The sequence below is a fragment of the Scyliorhinus canicula genome, chromosome 4 (assembly GCF_902713615.1).
Source record: "Scyliorhinus canicula chromosome 4, sScyCan1.1, whole genome shotgun sequence".
Lineage (NCBI taxonomy): Eukaryota > Metazoa > Chordata > Chondrichthyes > Carcharhiniformes > Scyliorhinidae > Scyliorhinus > Scyliorhinus canicula.
In genome coordinates this window covers 131203096-131224780 of record NC_052149.1, presented here as the reverse complement: position 1 = coordinate 131224780, position 21685 = coordinate 131203096, and the positions used below count along the sequence as shown (strand labels likewise).

The following is a 21685-nucleotide window of genomic DNA, read 5'->3' as shown; positions in this document are numbered from 1 at the left end:
TCCGCCCACAAGGAGCCGTATAAATATGCGTGACCTCCATTGATCTGCCATTTCGCCAGCTGCAGTAGGAGGCCACGCATCTGACTGTAATAAAGCCTACAGTCAGATCTTCTAAGAAATGGATATCAGAATCAAACCAGATCGCCTGCAGCTGGATCCGCACTTGCACGACGCCAGAAAGGACTTTAATCACTGGCTAGCTTGTTTTGAGGCTGACATCAACGCTGCGAACCCCACGCCGACGGAAGCTCAGAAGATTCAGGTCTTATACTCCAGGTTGAGCTCCAGGACGGCCACTGAACATTCCAATCTACTCATGCGCGACACGTTCGTAAAGGGGATTGCGTCGGACCCCATCCGACAACTACTGCTGGAAGGGGCCACGCTCGACCTAACGGAGACAAAAACTTTAGCGCTCACCATGACGGTCGCATCTTGTAATGTCCAGGCCTACCCTGCTCGCCGCGCGGCCCACCTATCCTACCCCTCCTGGATCTCGCAAATGACCCCCCCCTGGCTGGGGCCCTGCCTAGTGAATACGCCTGCACCCCCCACCAATCCGTGCACCCCGGGGCTTCCTGCTGCTACTTCTGCGGTCAGCAGAAGCCTCCCCGCCAACGCTGCCCGGCCCGCGCCGCCACTTGCAAGTCCTGGGGTAAGAAGGGCCACTTTGCAGCTGTGTGCCAGGCCTGCGCAGTCACCGCTAACACGCCCGCAATCACCCCCTTCCTCCGGCCGAATGCACAATGGGATCCGCCACCTTCCCCTCCCAGGGCCACATGCGGCCAATAGGTCCTGCCATCTTCTTCCCCTAGGTCCACGTGCGGCCAGTGGGTGCCGCCATCTTTTCGTCCCAGGGCCAGATGCGGCCAGTGGCCGCCACCATCTCCCCCCCTCAGTCCACGTGCGGCCCATCGGCGCCGCCATCTTGCCCCGCCCCTGCAACATACGCTCCATGGGCACCGCCATTTTGTTCCCCACAGGACCTGCGGACGCCGCCATCTTCTCTTCTCCACGGGGCTGGAACGCCAGGTCTTGGTCGCCGACGTTCCCCATCTGAAACCTCGGACGACCACCCGCAGCTCGCCTCGATGACACTGGACCAGTATCGTCCTCACAACCTGGCCACCTCTTCGACGACGGTGTAAATCAACGGCCACGTGACATCTTGCCAGCTGGACTCGGGGAGCACCAAAAGCTTCTTACGCCCAGATACGGTAAGGTGCTGCTCCCACGCAGTCCACCCTGCCAGCCAACAGATCTCCCTGGCCTCCAGATCCCACTCTGTCCCGATCCGAGGATTCTGTATGGTCACTCTCACTGTCCAGGGCGTAGATTTCAGGGGTTCTGCCTCTATGTCCTCCCCAACCTCTGAGCTGCACTATTGCTGGGCCTGGATTTCCAGTGCAATCTCCAGAGCCTCACCCTGAAATTCGGCGGGCCCCTACCTTCACTCACTGTTTGCGGCCTCGCAACCCTCAAGGTTGTTCCCCCCCCTCCCTCTTTGCCAATCTAACTGCAGATTGCAAGTCCATCACCTCCAAGAGCAGACGGTACAGCACCTAGGAGAAGACCTTCATCAGGTCCGAAGTCCAGCGGCTGCTTCGGGAGGGTATCATCGAGGCCAGCAATAGCCCCTGGAGAGCTCAGGTGGCAGTAGTAAAAACGGGGGAGAAACACAGAATGGTCGTGGACTACAGCCAGACCATTATCGGTACACGCAGCTCGACGCGTACCCCCTCCCACCCATATCTGAGATGGTCAACCAGATTGCGCAGTACCGAGTCTTCTCGATGATTGACCTGAAATCCGACTATCGCCAGCTCCCCATCCGTAAATCGTACTGTCCATACACTGCCTTCGAGGCGGACGGTCGTCTCTATCACTTCCTTAGGGTTCCCTTCGGCGTCACTAATGGGGTCTCGGTCTTCCAAAGGGAGATGGACCGAATGGACCAATTCGGGGCAGCAGGGTAGCATGGTGGTTAGCATAAATGCTTCACAGCTCCAGGGTCCCAGGTTCGATTCCCGGCTGAGTCACTGTCTGTGTGGAGTCTGCACGTCCTCCCCCTGTGTGCGTGGGTTTCCTCCGGGTGCTCCGGTTTCCTCCCACAGTCCAAAGATGTGCGGGTTAGGTGGATTGGCCATGCTAAATTGCCCGTAGTGTCCTTATAAAAGTAAGGTTAAGGGGGGGGGTTGTTGGGTTACGGGTATAGGGTGGATACGTGGGTTTGAGTAGGGTGATCATGGCTCGGCACAACATTGAGGGCCGACGGGCCTGTTCTGTGCTGTACTGTTCTATGTTCTATGAATGGTCGACCGGTACGGTTTGCGGGCCACGTTTCTGTACTTAGACAATGTCACCATCTTCGGCCATGACCAGCAGGACCACAATGCCAACCTCAGTAAATTCTTCCGCACCACCACTCTTCTCAACCTTACTTACAACAAGGAGAAGTGTGTGTTCAGCATGACCGCCTAGCCATCCTCGGCTATGTAGTCCAAAATGGAGTTCTGGGGCCCGATCCCGACCGCATGCGCCCCCTCATGGAGCTTCCCCTCCCCCACTGCCCCAAGGCCCTCAAACACTGCCTGGGGGTCTTCTCCTACTACGCCCAGTTTGTCCCAAACTGTGCGGACAAGGCCCACCCACTCATACAGTCCATTCAATTCCCTCTTGCGGCCCAGGCACAACACGCCTTCGCCCGTATCAGAGCTGATATAGCCAAGGCCGGGATGCATGCAGTAGACGAGACACTCCCCTTTCAAGTAGAAAGCGACGCTTCAGACGTCGCCCTCGCCGCCACTCTAAACCAGGCAGGCAGACCCGTGGCATTCTTTTCCCGCACCCTTCATGCCTCTGAAATTCGGCACTCGTCCGTCCAAAAAGAGGCCCAAGCTATCGTTGAAGCTATGCGGCATTGGAGGCATTACCTGGCCAGCAGGAGATTCACTCTCCTCACTGACCAACGGTCGGTTGCCTTCATGTTCAATAACATGTAGCGGGGCAAGATCAAAAATGATAAAATCTTGCGGTGGAGGATCTAGCTCTCCACCTATAATTACGAGATTTTTTATCGCCCCGGCAAACTCAACAAGCCCCCCGACGCCCTTTCCCGAGGTACATGTGCCAGCGCACAAGTAGACCGACTCCGGGCCCTACACGACAGCCTTTGTCACCCGGGGGTCACATGACTGTACCACCTCGTCAAGGCTCGCAATCTGCCCTACTCCGTCGAGGAAGTACGGACAGTCACCAGGGACTGCCAGGTCTGTATGGAGTGCAAGCCGCACTTCTACCGGCCAGACCGCGCGCGCCTGGTGAAGGCCTCCCGCCCCTTTGAACGCCTCAGTGTGGATTTCAAAGGGCCCCTCCCCTCCACCGACCACAACACATATACCCTCAGTGTGATCGATGAGTACTCCAGATTCCCCTTCGCCATCCCATGCCCCGATATGACGTCTGCCACCGTCATCAAGGCCCTAAACACGATCTTCGCTCTGTTCGGTTTCCCCGCCTACATCCACAGTGACAGGGGATCCTCATTCATGAGTGATGGGCTGCGTCAGTTCCTGCTCAGCATCGGTATCACCTCCAGCAGGACGACCAGCTACAACCCCCGGGGCAACTGGCAGATAGAGAGGGAGAACGGGACAGTTTGGAGCGCTGTCCAGCTGATCTTACGGTCCAGGGACCTCCCAGCCTCTCGCTGGCAGGAGGCCTTCCCTGATGCACTCCACTCCATCCGGTCTCTACTGTGCACCGCCACAAATAACACACCCCATGAACGTGTTTTTACCTTCCCCAGGAAGTCCACACCCGGGGTGTCGCTCCCGACTTGGCTCGCAGCTCCAGGACCGGTCCTTCTACATAGGCATGCCTGACTCCACAAGGCGGACCCCTTGGTGGAGGGTACACTTGCGCCACGCCAACCCCCAGTATGCCTACGTGGAGTTCCCCGACGGCTGCCAATATACTGTCTCCCTCAGGGACTTGGCTCCGTCAGGTTCCACCCCAACACACTCCCCCACCCACACGCCACCCTCCCCTCCCCCGGCGCTCCCAACATTAGCCCCACCAGGTCCATCCCTCCTTTCCTTGCCCACGCAAGAGGACGAGGAAGATTTCGGAACGCACCTGGGGCCATCCGGCCAGCACCAACACCGCCAGCACCGATGTCGGTAACACCAGCACCCCGCCAGCACCGACATCGCCGCCACCGTTACGTTGCTCCCAGCGAACCGTCAAAGCACCGGATCGACTGAACCTCTGACGGGCACCGGACCGTCAAAAATGGACATTATTTTTTCCCTCCCCACTGTAAATTATTTGCAACATTGTATATAGTTCCACACCGCCGGACTCATTTTTAATAGGGGGTGAATGTGGTGAACCACTGTGTGCACCTGTATTAGGGGATGTAAGGTAGGACCTGTACTACAGGTTCACCGGTAGCCCCTGCCGGTTAGCTCCGCCCACAAGGAGCCGTATAAATATGCGTGTCCTCCTCTGATCTGCCATTCTGCCAGCTGCAGTAGGAGACCATACATCTGACTGGAATAAAGCCACAGTTGTACCAATCTGAGTCTTTTTGTGCAATTGATCGTGCATCAGAGTGCTAATCCCGACCGCAGCAAATCCGATGCAGGCGTGAGTTGGAAGCACACTAGTTCCACGTGACACAAGTGCTGGCCCATTAGCATGTCCTGAATGGCTCTGGGGCTGGCACCACCATTGGGACCATGGAACACCCGCCATTCAGTCCCAGCACTGCACTTATTCTCTCAAACAGAGAATCACGCCCAAAGCCATTTCTGGGGATTTTAAACTATTACGGTAGATTCATCCCCAAACTTGCCATGACATTGGTGCCATTGGTGCCTGCTAAAGGGGCAGCACGGTATCATTGTGGTTAGCACAATTGCTTCACAGCGCCAGGCTCCCAGGTTCGATTCCAGCTTGGGTCACTGTCTGTGTGGAGTCTGCACATCCTCCTGTGTGTGCGTGGGTTTCCTCCGGGTGCTCCGGTTTCCTCCCACAGTCCAAAAATGTGCAGATTAGGTGGATTGGACATGATAAATTGCCCTTAGTGTCCAAAATTGCCCTTAGTGTTGGGTAGGGTTACTGGGTTATGGGGATAGGGTGGAGGTGTTGATCTTGGGTAGCGTGCTCTTTCCAGGAGCCGGTGCAGACTCGATGGGCCGAATGGCGTCCTTCTGCACTGTAAATTCTATGATTACACTTGGTCTTGAGGAAACAGCGGTGATAGCACTGGGAGAAGCAACAAGAACAGGCCTTCCAGCTTGTCAAGTGAACCTTGCAGTCTTCAAGTCTATTAGTTCACTTTAACCTGGGAAAACCAAATTGTTCCACCTTTGATGCATCGCCATATGGAATAGGGTCAGTCCTGTCCCATAAAATGGAGGGTGACTCTGAGAAGCCAATAGCCATCGTCGTCTCTGGAAGGGTCTCTGATGCCAAATGGAAATATACACGGAGCAAAAATGAAGGCCTTGTCGTAATCTATGAAGTTAAAAGGTTCCACCGGCAGGTCAACGGGTGAAACTTTACAATAATAACTGACCACAAACCATGGCTGGGGGTCCTCCGTGAAGATGGGCTGATACCCCCAATCAGACCAGACATGGTACAGCGGTGGGCCTCGTTGTTGATGGCCTACAATTACTTTTAACAAAGGCCAGGCACCCATATTTCTAAAATGGATTCATTGAGCCCACTCCCACTGCCAAAAAGCCTGATGTCCCATCCAGTGCCCCGAGAAATAATCTTGGCATTAAATTTCCTTTACACCTTGCCAGTATTGTCAGGACATATAAAGAATTGGACAAGGCGAGACCTAGTCTTGTCCAACATGAAACACATAATTTTAATTGGATGGCACCATGATAAATCTGACTAGTTGAGGCCTTACCTCACTAAGAGGAATGAGCTCACCTGTGAGGATGGAGTCATACTCCGGGGGTCTCGAGTAATAATATCACCCCAGCAATAATTGCACAGCACCCATCTGGGCCAGACAAAAATGAGAATGCAACTGGAAGTTACATTTGGTGGCCCGAGATACATAGGCTATTGAACACATGGTGCACCAGTGCAACCCCTGCCAATCGCAGCAGATGATGCCACCCACAGCCAACCTCTACCCTTAGTGATGATCGGTTGTCCATGGACCAGAGCACGTGGAATTCACAGGCCCCTTTTTGGGCAGAATGTACTTTGACTTGGTAGATACCCATTCCAAATGGTTGTCCATCCAAGAGATGTGAGTGATGACTTCAGTGGCCACGGTAGAAGCCTTCCACTGGATGTACACCACTCAAGGATCCCCAAAGCCATAGTGTCCGACAGAGATACTGCTTTCACTGGAGAGGACTTTCAACACTTTGTTCAAATGACATGGAATCTGCCATACCAAAAGGGTCCCCTATCCCCCCACCAAACGTTGGGTGGGAGGGTGAGCTATGAGGAGGATGCAAAGATCCTTCAGTGTGATTCAGACAAGTTGAGTGAGTGGGCCAATGAATGGTAGATACAGTATAATTTGGATGAATTTTAGGTTATTCACTTTGGTAGCAAAAACAGGCAGACAAATTATTATCTGAATGTCCATACATTAGGAGAAGAGAATGCGCAATGAGACCCAGGTGTTCTCGTACCCCAGTCACTGAAGGTAAGCATACAGGTGCAGCAGGCGGTAAAGGAGACAAATGGTATGTTGGCATTCATTGCACGAGGTTTCGAGAACAGAAGCAGGGATGTGTTGTTGCAATTATACAGGGCCTTGGTGAGGCCACTGATGTGTTGGGTATTCTGGATCCGTGGAGACTGCGTCTACCTCAACAGTAACACATACAGGCTACCAACACTTGAAATAGTACAACACTATTTTATTAAGCTAGAAACTGTTGAACATTCTTTCACTGTGGGTCGACACTATGTTAGATTAAACTAAAGGTCTATGCCTATCCTAACCAGTCTATGCACTCAGCACATGGTGAAGATCTGTGCTGCAAGCTGTGAGCTCTGTCCTTCTGAGAGGCTGTATCCCGAATGAGCGGGAAAACTGATGCCCTCTGTCTTTATAGTGAGTGTGTTCTAACTGGTGATTGGCTGCGGTGTTGTGTGTGTTGATTGGTCTTCCTGTGTGTCAATCAGTGTGTGTGTCTGCACCATGCACAATGCTTCACAGCTCCAGGGTCCCAGGCTCGATTCCCGGCTGGGTCACGGTCTGTGCGGAGTCTGCACGTCCTCCCCGTGTGTGCGTGGGTTTCCTCCGGGTGCTCCTGTTTCCTCCCACAGTCCAAAGATGTGCGGGTTAGGTGGATTGGCCATGCTAAATTGCCCGTAGTGTCCTAAAAAGTAAGGTTAAGGGGGGGTTGTTGGGTTACGGGTATAGGGTGGATACGTGGGTTTGAGTAGGGTGATCATTGCTCGGCACAACATTGAGGGCCGAAGGGCCTGTTCTGTGCTGTATTGTTCTATGTTCTATGTTCTATGATATACTGGTGTATATTATGACAGCCACAACAGGAATATTGTGTGACGTTTTTGTCTCCTTATCTGAGGAAGGATGTTCTTGCTATCGAGGGAGTGCAGAGAAGGTTTACCAGACCGATTTGTGGGATAGCGGGACTGATCTATGAGGAGAGATTGAATCGGTTCGGATTGTATTCGCTGGAGGTACGGTAAGGGCGGCACAGTAGCACAGTGGTTAGCATGGTTGCTTCACAGCTCCAGGGTCCCAGGTTTGATTCCCGGCTTGGGTCACTGTCTGTGCATCCTCCCCGTGTGTTCGTGGGTTTCCTCCGGGTGCTCCGGTTTCCTCCCACAGTCCAAAGATGTGCAGGTTAGGTGGATTGGCCATGATAAATTGCCCTTAGTGTCCAAAATTGCCCTTAGTGTTGGGTGGGGTTACTGGGTTATGGAGATAGGGTGGAGGTGTTGACCTCGGGTAGGGTGCTCTTTCCAAGAGCTGGTGCAGACTCGATGGGCCGAGTGGCCTCCTTCTGCACTGTAAATTCTATGACAATCTATGACTAGACAGGATAGATGCAGCAGGGATGTTCCCGATGGTGGGGGTGTCCAGAACCAGGGGTCACAGTCTGTGGATACATGGTAGACCATTTAGGACAGAGATGAGGAGAACGTTCTTCACCCAGGAAGTGGTGAGTCTGTGGAATTTGTCAGCACCGATAATAATTGTGGCCAAAACTGTGTGGCTAACAGTGAGGTGGAGTGTCTTGGGCGGCAGGAAGATATAGACGGGATGGTCAAATGGGCAGAAAGTGGCAGATGGAATTTAACCCTGAGAAGTGTGAGGTGATACACTTTGGAAGGAGTAATATGACAAGGAAGTATTTGATGAATGGTATGACACCAGGATTTTCTGAGGAACAAAGGTTCTATGGTGTGTTTGTCCATAGAACTCTAAAGGTAGAAGGGCAGGTTAATAGGGTGGTAAAAAAGACTTTTGTCTTTATCAATCGAGTAAGAAGTCTTACAGGTTAAAGTCCAACATGTTTGTTTCAAACACTAGCTTTCGGAGCACTGCTCCTGAAAATGAAATGAAATGAAAAATGAAATGAAAACCACTTATTGTCACAAGTAGGCTTCAAATGAAGTTACTATGAAAAGCCCCTAGTCGCCACATTCCGGCGCCTGTTCGGGGAGGCTGGTACGGGAATTGAACAATGCTGCTGACCTGCTTTAAAAGCCAGCGATTTAGCCCAGTGTGCTAAACCAGCCCCTGCATAAATAGCAGAGGATGGTTTCGATCCATCGACTTCTGGGTTATGGACCCAGCATGCTTCCGCTGCGCCACTCTGCTCCTTCCTCAGGTGAATCCGAAAGCTAGTGATTTGAAACAAACCTGTTGGACTTTAACCTGGTGCCGTTAGATTTCTTACTGTGCTCACCCCAGTCCACCGCCAGCATCTACACATCATGATTTTTGAAGGCTGAAGTGAACCTCACCGTTGGGAATTACCCCCGGTGGAGGCAGACGATCACGGAGGCCCTGGAGAATACCGGGTCAGGCCCGCTAATAATACGCCAACAGCGTTCACTGTTCATCCAGAGTGGAACCCATTGACACCGCTCGAGGCACTGGACAATTGTGATTTGAGGTGAACCTGGCGCCGGCCACGATTTTGACGTTAATTCCAATACTCCAGCCAATCGCGTTTCGCAATTCTGCTGTCGGCCGACGGAGAATCCTACCCTGTATGTTTCCAAGAAGCAGTTAGATATAGCACTTGAGGTGAAGGGGATCAAAGGATATGGGGAGATGATTAGCCATGATCGTAATGAATGGTGGAGCAGGATTGAAGGACCGAACGGCCTCCTCCTGCTCTTATTCTCTATGTTTATATCCAATGGGTTCATGGAGAGATCTGTGCAAACGTTTGAGAGTAATATGAAGAAGCAATCAAACCACCCACTACGCTGCCCCACCTTCCTAAACCAATATGGGGATATTACTTTTGGGCCATTACCTCCATACCTAATTGGACTTATTTTTCCCAAATTTGGCAGGGTGGGTGGAGGCACATCCAGCTTCCCGAGGAAGGAGCATTGTTCACAAAATTAGGACATGTGGTTTCAAGTGGGTGACCTGGTCCTTGTAAGGAATTTAACCTCAGGCCCACTTTGGCTGCCAGGTTGGATTGTATCAAAGTCGGACCAGTCTCACGTGGTGGATTTGAACGGCAGGACCATTTGGGAGCATGTCAACCACATGAGAATCTGGGGAGCGTTAACCACTATTCCGAAAGAGTTGGTGCCAGAAGGTGCTGCCGGTGTACCTGTGGTGGCACCAGAGCAGAGAACCTGGCAGTTAGGAGGTGGCTTCTCCAGCAGCCCAGGAGGGAGCTGGAGTGGGGAAGACCCCCACAGAGTGATTGAATCTCCAAGGCGATCTTCAACAGATGACAACGATGCTACCACAGAGGAAGAGGAGCCGGTTGGGGGAGTGAGGCAGCCTACAAGGGCCCAAAGATCCCCGGATAGTATGGATGCTTTTCCTCTATGTTTCTCAACCATTTTCATTTTTCAAGCACTTGCATATAACCTGTTCTGGAAATATGTTATTCAGGGACTTCAGTTCGTGAAATCATAGAATTTACAGTGCAGAAGGAGGCCATTCGGCCCATCGAGTCTGCACCGGCCCTTGGAAAGAGCACCCTACTTAAACCCCACATGTCCACCTATCCCCTTTATCCCCGTAACCCAACCTAAACTTTTTGGACACTAAGGGCAATTTATCATGGTCAATCCACCTAACCCGCACATCTTTGGACTGTGGGAGGAAACCGGAGCACCCAGAGGAAACCCACGCACACATGGGGAGAATGTGCAGACGCCACACAGACCCAACAGGGAATCGAACCTGGGACCCTGGAGCTGTGAAGCAACTGTGCTAACCACTATGCTACCGTGCTGCCCACTAAGTTCATAAGATACAGGAGCAAAATTAGGCCATTCAGCCTATTGAGTCTGCTCCATCATTCTATGATGGCCGATATGTTCCTCATCTGCTACCTACAATGTTACAGACTAAGAGCTGGGAAATCAGCCAAAGCATCTCCTCCCTAGAACACATTACCAAGGAGCGGGAGTAGGCAGTTTAGCCCCCCGAGCCCAACACCCTCAATGTGATCATGGTTGGTCCCCTCATGGCCTCAACTCCACCATCCCACCCATTCTCTGTAACCCTTCAGCACATTACCAATTAAAAATCTGCCTAATTCCTCCATAAATTTGCTCACTGTCGCTGCATCCACCGCACTCTGGGTAGCGAATTCCACAGATTCACAACCCTTCGGGAGAAGTAGTTTTTCCTCAAATCTGTTTAAATTTACTACCTCTTATTCTCAGATCGTGACCTCTCATTTTAAAATGCCCCACAAGAGGAAGCATCAGCTCCACGTCTACTTTACCTTTTAGCATCTTGTATATCTCGATTTGAGAACACCTCATTCTTCTAAACTCTAGAGAGTATAAACCTAAACAGTTCGACCTCTCTTCATACAACAAACCCCTCATCTCTGGAATCAATCTAGTGAACCTCCTCTGAACTGCCTCCAATGCCACCGCATCTTTCCTTAAATAAGGGGACCAAAACTGTGCACAATACTCCAGGTGCGGTCTTACCAATGTCTTGTATAGTTGCAACAACACTTCCTTACCTTTATATTCAATTCCTTTTGCTATAGATGGCAACATTCCATTTGCTTTCCTTATTATCTACTGCATCTGCATGCTCTTTGTCTGTGACTTGTGCACGAGGACACGCAGATCCCTCTGCATCGGAGCTTCCCAAAGCCTCTCCCCATTTAGATAATAAGTTGCCGTTCCATTTTTTCGACCAAAATGCAGGGCTTCACACTTATCCATGTTAAACTCATAGAATTTACAGTGTAGAAGGAGGCCATTCGGCCCATCGAACCTGCACCGGCTCTTGGAAAGAGCACCCTACCTCAGCCCACATCTACATAGAACATAGAACAGTACAGCACAGAACAGGCCCTTCGGCCCTCGATGTTGTGCCGAGCCATGATCACCCTACTCAAACCCACGTATCCACCCTATACCCGTAACCCAACAAACCCCCCCTTAATCTTACTTTTAAGGACACTACGGGCAATTTAGCATGGCCAATCCACCTAACCCGCACATCTTTGGACTGTGGGAGGAAACCGGAGCACCCGGAGGAAACCCACGCACACACGGGGAGGACGTGCAGACTCCACACAGACAGTGACCCAGCCGGGAATCGAACCTGGGACCCTGGAGCTGTGAAGCATTTATGCTAACCACCATGCTACCGTGCTTCCCCCTATTCCCGTAAACCAGTAACACCACCTAACCTTTTTGGACACTAAGGGCAATTTATCATGGCCAATCCACCTAACCTGCGGGACTGTGGGAGGAAACCGCAGCACCCGGAGGAAACCCACGCTGAAACGGAGAGACTCCGCCCAGACAGTGACCCAAAGCGGGAATCGAACCTGGGACCCTGGAGCTGTGAAGCAACTGTGATAACCATTCCACTGTGCTATCGTGCCGTCCCATCTGCCACATCTTGGCCCATTCTCCTAACCTATCTATATCCATTTGTAAGGTTCTTATTTCCTCATTGCAACTTACTGTCCCACCTATCTTTGTAAGAAGTCTGACAACACCAGGTTAAAGTCCAACAGGATTGTTTCAAACACAAGCTTTCGGAGCACTGCTCCTTCCTCAGGTGAATGAAGAAGTATGTTCCAGAAACATATATATAGACAAATTCAAAGATGCAGGACAATGCTTAGAATGTGAGCATTTGCAGGTAATTAAATTGTTACAGATCCAGAGATAGGGGTAATCCCAGGTTAAAGAGGTGTGAATTGTCTCTAGCCAGGACAGTTGGTAGGATTTTGCAAGCCCAAGCCAGATGGTGGGGGATGAATGTAATGCGACAGGAATCCCAGGTTCCGGTTGAGACCGCACTCACGTGTGTGGAACTTAGCCATAGGTTTCTGCTCAGCGATTCTGCGTTGTCGCGCGTCCTGAAGAGCGCTTTCTGAAGGTCGCCGCCTTGGAGAACGCTTACCCGGCGATCAGAGGGTGAATGCCCTCGACTGCTGAAGTGTTCCCCGACTGGAAGGGAACATTCCTGCCTGGTGATTGTCGCGCGATGTCTGTTCATTCGTTGTCGCAGCATCTGCATGGTCTCGCCAATGTACCACGCCTCGGGCCATCCTTTCCTGCAGCGTATGAGGTAGACAACATTGGCCGAGTCGCACGAGTATGTACCGGGTACCTGGTTGGTGGTGTTCACACGTGTAATGGTGGTATCCATGTCGATGACCTGGCACGTCTTGCAGAGATTGCCCTGGCAGGGTTGTGTGGTGTCATGGTCGCTGTTCTGAAGGCTGGGTAGTTTGCTGCAAACAATGGTTTGTTTGAGGTTGCGCGGTTGTTTGAAGGCCAGTAGTGGGGGTGTGGGGATGACATTGGCAAGATGTTCACCTTCGTCGATGACGTGTTGAAGGCTGCGAAGAAGATGTTGTAGTTTCTCCGCTCCGGGAAAGTACTGGACGACGAAGGGAACAGTGGCACGGTGGCACAGTGCTGCCTCACAGCACCAGGGACATGCGTTCAAATTTGGCCTTGGATGATTGTGTGGAATTTGTACTTTCTTCCCGTGTCTGCATGGGTAGGTTTCCTCAGAGTGCTCTGGTTTCCTCCGACAGTCCAAAGATGTGCCGGTTAGGTGGATTGGCCATGCAAAATGAGCAAGGATAGGGTGGGGAGTGGGTCTAGGTAGGGTGCTCTTTTGGACGGTCAGTGCTGACTTGATAGGCCAAATGATTATGATGCCAGACCAGCGCCAGCAGTGGCTAGGATACTGGACAGAAACCCAATGTTTTATTTTAATTTTGTAAGACTGTGAGGAAAGGGTACCTCACTCCAAGAGTGATTTCATGCAAAATGGGTATATGGAAAACAAACTATATTACGAACAAGTATTAAAATATATTTAACATTACACTGAAAATAGCTCACAATTACCCCTTAGACGATGCTAATCAATACATTGACACAATAACCCTTAACTGTATCTTTATTCCCACTCAAACAACAAACCTATCTCTGATCCCAATCCACTTTTAAATAATTTAGCGCTCAGGAATATTTGCTGTTTGGATATGTCTTGAGTGCTGCAGTTTGAGAAAGAGAGAATTTTTTGAGTCTGCTTTAAACCTGACCCTGTGAGAACAATGCGGGATCTCTAGCTGCATTGCTTCAGAAGCTGCTTCTTAGCTTGTTTCCACTTGCCTTCCAGCCACACAACCAGTTCTGAACTGTTTGGAAAGCAACTACTAATCTGTTTACAGATAGATCTTTAACTGAACTGTACCGAGAACAGATGCTTGACTTCTGTTCACACCCCAATCAAAACTAAGCTGCTTTTCTGCAAATGTCTGGTACTCTCGCTCTTAGTTACATCATCTTATCAAGCAGAACAATGTCTCCAACTATCTACTCCACAGGGAACCCTCTTATTCCGAACAAAAATCAATTAGCCCAAACGTTTATGATGTTTTATTGCACCTCCGGCTCCCAAAACGCCGAGCTGTCTTGCAAACCGGGATTTTTAAAAACACAACCGCAGCAGTCACGCACATCCTAACTCAGACTTTTAAAGGCAGCATGGTGGCACAGGGGTTAGCATTGCTGCCTCACGGCACCGAGGACCCAGGTTCGATCCTGGCCTTGGGTCACTGCCCGTGTGGAGTTTGCATAATATATAATCTTTATTAGTGTCACAAGTAGACTTAGATTAATACTGCCATGAAGTTACTGTGAAAAGCCCCCAGTCTCCACACCCCAGCGCCTGTTTGGGTACACAGAGGGAGAATTCAGAATGTCCAAATTACCTAACAGCACATCTTTCGGGACTTGTGGGAGGAAATCGGAGCACCCGGAGGAAACCCACGCAGACACAGGGAGAACATGCAGATTCCACACAGACAGTGACCCAAGCTGGGTATCGAACCTGAGATCCTGGTGCTGTGAAGTAACTGTGCTAACCACTGTGCAAATCACTGTGCTACATATTCTCCCCTTATCTGCATGGGTCTCACCCCCGCAACCCAAAAGGTTGGTGGATTGGCCCCTGTAAATTGCCCCTTAATTGAAAAAAAGAATTGGGCATTTAAAAATAACTCAAGCTTTTTACCTTCCTGCATAAAATACACAAGATAATATATATCTGAAATGCATGCATTCTTCACAATATACAGGAGCTGACACTGAAACACAAAGACTGTACAGTATTAGACAGAAGTGAATCATTTCATTTTATTCACTGTGTGCAGGGTACATACAGGAGCGGACAAACAAACCTCTTGTCCCACTTTTCTTTTTTCTGAAGATACCGTTCTGATTCTAATTTCATGCTGCTAGCACAGGGATGCTCCTTTGGAAAGGGCTGTGTCTGAGTTCCACTCCACTGAGTCAGTCTCTGAAATTACCCAGGCTCTAACACTGATCTGAGCTGTGAATGCAAGGCTGATTTGCTGGTGGTTTCAGTGCCAGGCCTCGATTGAACAAGATAAAGCAAGTAATTGGACGCAGTGCAATTGAGCTCAATCTTGCAGATTCTGTCTCTCTCTCTCCCACCCTCTCTCATTCTCTCTCCACCTGAGGGAACATGTGTGATCCAGTTACCCTTTGCTGCTGAAGAAATGGATGGCAACATTGCGTGAAGCACCTCCGTCTGATAATGCCACAAGTGTCATACACAGGCACAGGGAACAAAGAAGCAATTAAACTGCAAGTTAGACTCGAATGGATCATGCTTTGAATTAGTTATTAGAAGGGATCTATTCAGCACATTGCTGTTAAATTTGATGCTGATGTTTCTGAGCGTTCCTCCAGCAGTCTGAATGGGTTGTCTCAGTGACATCACACTGTGGTATAAACTCTCACTGCTGCCAATCTCAGAAAGACTCTCTCACTCCGAGCTCCAATCTCGGCCTTTCCTCTCTTCAATAACAAGAACTTTTATTTTTATAATGGAGTAGCTATCACAAAGGAGCAATTATCAAACAGAATTTAACACCGAACTTCAGAAGGAGATCTTCGGGAGAGCGACTCAAAGATTGTTCATAGAGGTGGGTTGAAAGGAATGTCTTGAAGGAAGAAACAGAGACAGAGAGATTTGGGGAGGGAATAGAATTTAGGACCAAGTTGAAGGTCAGGCCACCATTGGTGGAATCGATTGAAAATGGGGGATTGAGGATGGCATGTTGGTGTAGTGGTTAGCACTGCTGCTTTACGGCGCTGAGGTCCCAGGTTCGATCCTGGCTCTGGGACACTGTCCATGTGGAGTTTGCACATTCTCCCCGTGTCTGCGTGGGTTTCGCCCCCACAACACAAAGATGTGCAGGGTAGGTGGATTGGCCATGCTAAATTGCCCCTTAATTAAAAAAACATTTATTGGGTATTCTAAATTTATTTGAAAAAAAGAAAATGGGTGATTTGCCAGGAGGCCGGAATTCTAGGAGCACAGATATTTGAATAATCTTTATTGTCACAAGTAGGCTTATATTAACACTGCAATGAAATTACTGTGAAAAGCCCCTAGTCGCCACATTCCGGCGCCTGTTTGGGTACACAGAGGGAGAATTCAGAATGCCCAAATTACCTAACAAGCATGTCTTTCGGGACTTGTGGGAGGAAACCGCAGCACCCGGAGGAAACCCACGCAGACACGGGGAGAATGTTGAGACTCCACACAGTGACTCAAGCCGGGAGTCGAACCTGGGACCCTGGAGCTGTGAAACAATAGTGCTAACCACTGTGCTACCCTGCTGCTCTCGGAGGGTTATGGAACCACCGGAGGTTACAGATATAGGTAGGGTCCTCAGGAGGAATTTGAAAACATGATTGAGAAGTTTCAGCTTGAGGTGCTGGCAGACTGGAAGTTGGTTAGGGTCTGCGAGCTCAATGAGGACTGGGAGAGCAGCGTCCTGCAGGGTGGGGAGGTTTGGAATTGAGAATTCAGCAGGGGATTGCACCTTTAAATCCATGTTTTTTTTTGCAGTTCCTTGATCTGGACCTCACCCCAAGGAAGCTGCAGCGTGAGATGCTGATGATGCTGCTCGTTGTCCTGGCAGTTTGCCTCAGTACTCTGCTGGATCCAGGCGAGTGTCGGCTGCTGGTCAGTGCTCTCCGGCGTAAGCGCGATGAAGCCTCAGCTCGGAGTCACCATATTAACCGCACGGTGCCAGTCAAACAACAGTCTATTGTCTTTAACCACGTCTATAACATCAATGTGCCTGCCGAATCTTTGTGTTCAGTGACAATGGAGAGTTCTTCAGAACAAAGCGGATCTCTAAAGGGTGAATACGCCACTCAAAACTACCAACCCAACCTGGACACACAGGTAGCTTTCACTCATAACATCAATATGCCTAAACAGATGTCGGAGTGCCCACATGCTACCCTGCTTGAGAACATTATCAGCCGGCTCAACATACTCGAGCGAGAGTTCTCCATCCTCAGACAACAATGCAGCGGCAACTGCTTGGGAGAGAGCTCGGCCTCAGGTAGGAGACTCAATCCCCGGACCCTGCCCAGACCCCTTCCACCTCCGGCAAACTCCCCAAACGTCTCCCCCTATCCCATGATTCCTTCACATTCACACAGGGAAATAGACAGCCCAGCTATACCTGCTATAAAGAATAATTGATACTCGGGAATGATTACAGGCTGGGGTGAGTGAGGCGGAGCAATGGCGATCGGAAATTACCACCCGATGTCAATGGACCTTTTACATGGTCTGCGCCTTGCCCATGGCGATCTTGCGGCAGGTGGGGCGGAAGAATCCAGCCCACAGAGTCAAGTCTGGCAGCATGGAAGGATATTCCGCCCATAGCACCTATGCTAGCTCTTAGCTGCCCAATTTTGTTCCACACTCTGACATTTTCTCCAAAATCTCTGTCAACATCACGTCCAATTGCTTTTGAAAGTTTGTTATGTTCTGACCCACACAACTGAATTTCCTCATCTCTTCAATCACCCTGGTGAAAGCTCCTCTGAATACTCCCAGACCATTCGTCCTTGGATGTGGTTTGTGAACCCAGAGTGACTCTTGCAGTGCAGAAGGAGGCCATTGGGCTTGTTGAATCTTCCAATGACCCTCTGAAAGAGCACCCCACCTAGGCCCACTCTCCTGCCCTATCCCCATAACCACATCTAACCTGAATGCATCAACACTCCAGCTGAGGCCTAACCAGTGTTTTGTAAATGTTTAGCCTGACTTCTTTGTGCAATCAATACTCTATTTACAAAGCCAAGTATCTCTTGATCCCTTTACCAACTTAATCTGCCATCTTCAAAGATTTGGGAATGTGAACTTTCAGGGCCCTCTGTGTTTTTTTTCTTTCCTGGGATGTGGGCTTCGCTGGTTCGGCCCATCCCTAGTTGCCATCGGGAAAGTGGTGGTGAGCTGCCTTCTTAAACCGCTGTAGTCCCTGAGGTGTAGGTACTTGTGGTGAATGTGATTCACACCGGATTATAATCTGTATATACATGTGTCTGTATTGTAAGTGCAGTTGCAGTACCTGTCCTCCAGGGGGAGTAGCTCTGGGAATGCTCGAGTTGTACGAGGCTTCTCCCTTGGCTCTGCCCAGGACTCCTCCCCCGGAAGCTGCTGTATAAAGATCAGTGCCACATGGTCAGCCGGCCAGTTCACCGAAAGTTCAATGGCTAATAGGCTGGCTCTGTTGTGAGTATATTAAAACCGCTATTCTAATCCTACAAGCACGTGTCCGTAGAATTGTTGGTTCCAACAGTACTTTGACCAGTGACAGTGAAGGAATGGCTAATATATTTGGATGGTGGGTAGTTTGGAGGGGAACTTCCGGGTGCAGGTGTTCCCATGTGTCTGCTGCACTTGTCCTTCTAGATGGCAGTGGTCGTGGGTTTGGAAGGTGCTGCCTAAGGAGCCTTGGTGAGTTCCTGCAGTGCATCTTGTACATGGTAGATAAGGCTACCCCTGTCCGTCGATAGTGGAGGGAGTGAATGTTTGTGGAAGGGGTGCCAATGAAGCAGGGCTGCTTTGTCCTGGATGGTCACAGAATCACTGAATTCCGACAACACAGGGGATGTCATTCAGGCCAGCGTGTATGTACTGGCTCCTTGAAGGAGCATCTGGAGAATTGTGAGTGGGTTTGGTCTCCTTACTTAGGGAAAGATATTATTTCATTGGAGGCGGTTCAGAGAAGGTTCACAAGGATGATCCCTGGTATGGAGGGATTGTTTAATGAGCAAAGGTTAACCAGTGTTTTGTAAATGTTTAGCCTGACTTCTTTGTGCAATCAATACTCTATTTACAAAGCCAAGTATCTCTTGATCCCTTTACCAACTTAACCTGCCATCTTCAAAGATTTGGGAATGTGAACTTTCAGGGCCCTCTGTGTTTTTTTTCTTTCCTGGGATGTGGGCTTCGCTGGTTCGGCCCATCCCTAGTTGCCATTGGAATTCTACTACTCATTGGAATTCAGAAGAATGAGAGGTGATTTCATTAAAAGATATAGAATTCTTAAGGAGTTTGACAGGGTAAATGCTGAGTGGATGTATCCCCTCATGGGAGAGTCTAGGACCAGATGGCATCGTCTCAGAATAAAGCGGTGCCGATTTAATACTAATATGAAGAGGAATTTCTTCTCTGAGGGTTGTGAACCTTTGGAACTCCTTCCCACAGAGAGCTGCAGGGGCAGATTCCTTGTGTATATTTAAGGCTGAGATAGACAGATTCTTTTTTTTAAAATAATTTTTATTCAAATTTTTGCATAATATCAACAACAAAAAGACAGAATTTTTTTTTTCTCCCCCCACCCCCCCCCCCCCGCGCATACACAGCGGAAGAGATAAACTAACACCCATAATTCCCCCAAAACATCTGCCCGTCCCTTCAATAGACAGGACAGAAACCCCCCCCCCCCCGCGTATACACAGAAGAGGAAATGAATTAATGCCCGACATTGGCACAGAACAACTATGCCCGTCCCTCTAGTACAAAACAACAAAACATCTCCCCCCTCCCATCCCTACCTCCCTCCCCCCCCCCTCCCCCCCCGAGTTGCTGCTGCTGTTGGCCTGTTTCTTTCGTTCTGCCAGGAAGTCCAGGAATGGCTGCCACCTCCTGAAAAACCCCTGCACCGATCCCCTTAGGGCAAATTTCACCTTCTCTAGCTTGAGAAACCCTGCCATGTCATTGACCCAGGCCTCCACGCTTGGGGTACCTTCCACTGAAGAAGAATCCTCCGCCGGGGTACCAGGGACGCAAAGGCCAGAACACCGGCCTCTTTCGCCTCCTGCACTCCCGGATCCTCCGCAACTCCAAATACTGCGAGCCCCCAGCCCGGATTGACCCTGGATCCTACCACCCTCGACAACGTCCCTGCCACGCCCTTCCAAAATTCCCCCAATGCTGGACATGCCCAGAACATATGGGCATGATTTGCTGGCCTCCCAGAGCACCTAATACACCTGTCCTCACTCCCAAAGAACTGGCTCATCCTTGTCCCGGTCATGTGAGCCCTGTGCAGTACCTTAAACTGGATGAGGCCAAGCCTCACACAAGAAGAGGAGTTCACCCTCCCCAGGGCGTCCGCCCATGTCCCCTCCTCAATCTCCTCACCCAGCTCCTCCTCCCATTTACCCTTCAACTCCTCAACCGAGGCCTCATCCATCTCCTGCATCACTTGGTACGCCGCCGAGATCCTCCCCTCCCCAACCCACACCCCCGAGAGCACCCTGTCCTGGACCCCACGCGGCGGCAGCAGAGGGAACCCCGCCACCTGCCACCTGACAAACGCCCTCACCTGCATGTACTGAAAGGCATTCTCCGGGGGGAGCCCGAACTTCCTCTCGAGCTCACCCAGGCTAGCAAATTCTAGGTTCTAGGGAAGGGCAGAAAGTGAATGTGAGGAATATTCACTCATGATCCTATTCAATCCTACCTAGGCCCAATCCTATTGAACAGTGGAGCAGGCTCGAGGGGCCCTTCGGCCTCTCCTGTTCCTATTTCTTAAGGTTTTACTGAATGCCACTCTCCTGTCTTCTCCCCATAGCCCTACACATTCTTCCTTTTCAGATAAGAATCTAATTCCCACTAGAATGCCTCAGTTGAACCAGTCTCCACCACAGTCTCAGGCAGAACTTTCCAGATCCTAACCACTCGCTGTGTGAACATGCCTCCACCACACTTAGGATCCCACCAGTACAGAAGGAGACCATTCAGCCCATCAAGCCTGCACCAATCCTCTGAAAGAGAATCCTACCTAGGCCCAATCCCCTGCTCTATCCCTGTAACCCCTTAACCCCACCTAATCTTTGGACACTGAGGGCAATTTATCATGGCCAATCCACCTAACCTGCCCATCTTTGGACTGCACAAGGAAACTGGAGAACCTGGCGAAAACCCACCCAGACACAGGGAGAAGTGCAAACTCCACACAGACAGTTCCCCCAAGGTTTGAATTTAACCTGGGTCCCTGGTGCTGTGAGACAGCAGTGCTAACCAATGTGTCACTATGCCAGCTCACTCTGTGAATCTGCCTCCGCCACACCCTCAGACAGAACATTCCAGATCCTAACCACTCGCTGGGTAAATCTGTCTCCACCAAACCCTTAGGCAGTGCATTCCAGATCCGAGCCACTCGCTGTGTGAACCTGTCTCCACCACACTCTGACACAGTGTATTCCAGATCCGAGCCACTCACTGTGTGAACCTGTCTCCACCACACTCTGACACAGTGTATTCCAGATCCTAACCACTCACTGTGTGAACCTGTCTCCACCACACTCTGACACAGTGTATTCCAGATCACTGTGTGAATCCGTCTCCACCACACTCTGACACAGTGTATTCCAGATCACTGTGTGAATCCGTCTCCACCACACTCTCACACAGTGTATTCCAGATCCTAACCACTCACTGTGTGAATCTCTCTCCACCACACTCTCAGACAGTGTATTCCAGATCCGAGCCACTCGCTGTGTGAACCTGTCTCCACCTCACTCTCAGTGTATTCCAGATCACTGTGTGAATCCATCTCCACCACACTCTCAGCCAGTGTATTCCAGATCACTGTGTGAATCCGTC

At 50.4% G+C, this 21685-nt stretch overlaps 1 protein-coding gene across 1 annotated transcript in view; it reads left to right on the top strand.

Moving 5' to 3' along the window:
• The window catches only part of tnr (tenascin R (restrictin, janusin)), a 390478-nt gene that overhangs the window by 78827 nt on the left and 289966 nt on the right, over positions 1-21685 (top strand). The window contains 1 exon segment of the mRNA XM_038795191.1: positions 16616-17120. Within this exon segment, the coding sequence (XP_038651119.1) occupies positions 16658-17120 (463 nt within the window). The 5' untranslated portion in view covers positions 16616-16657.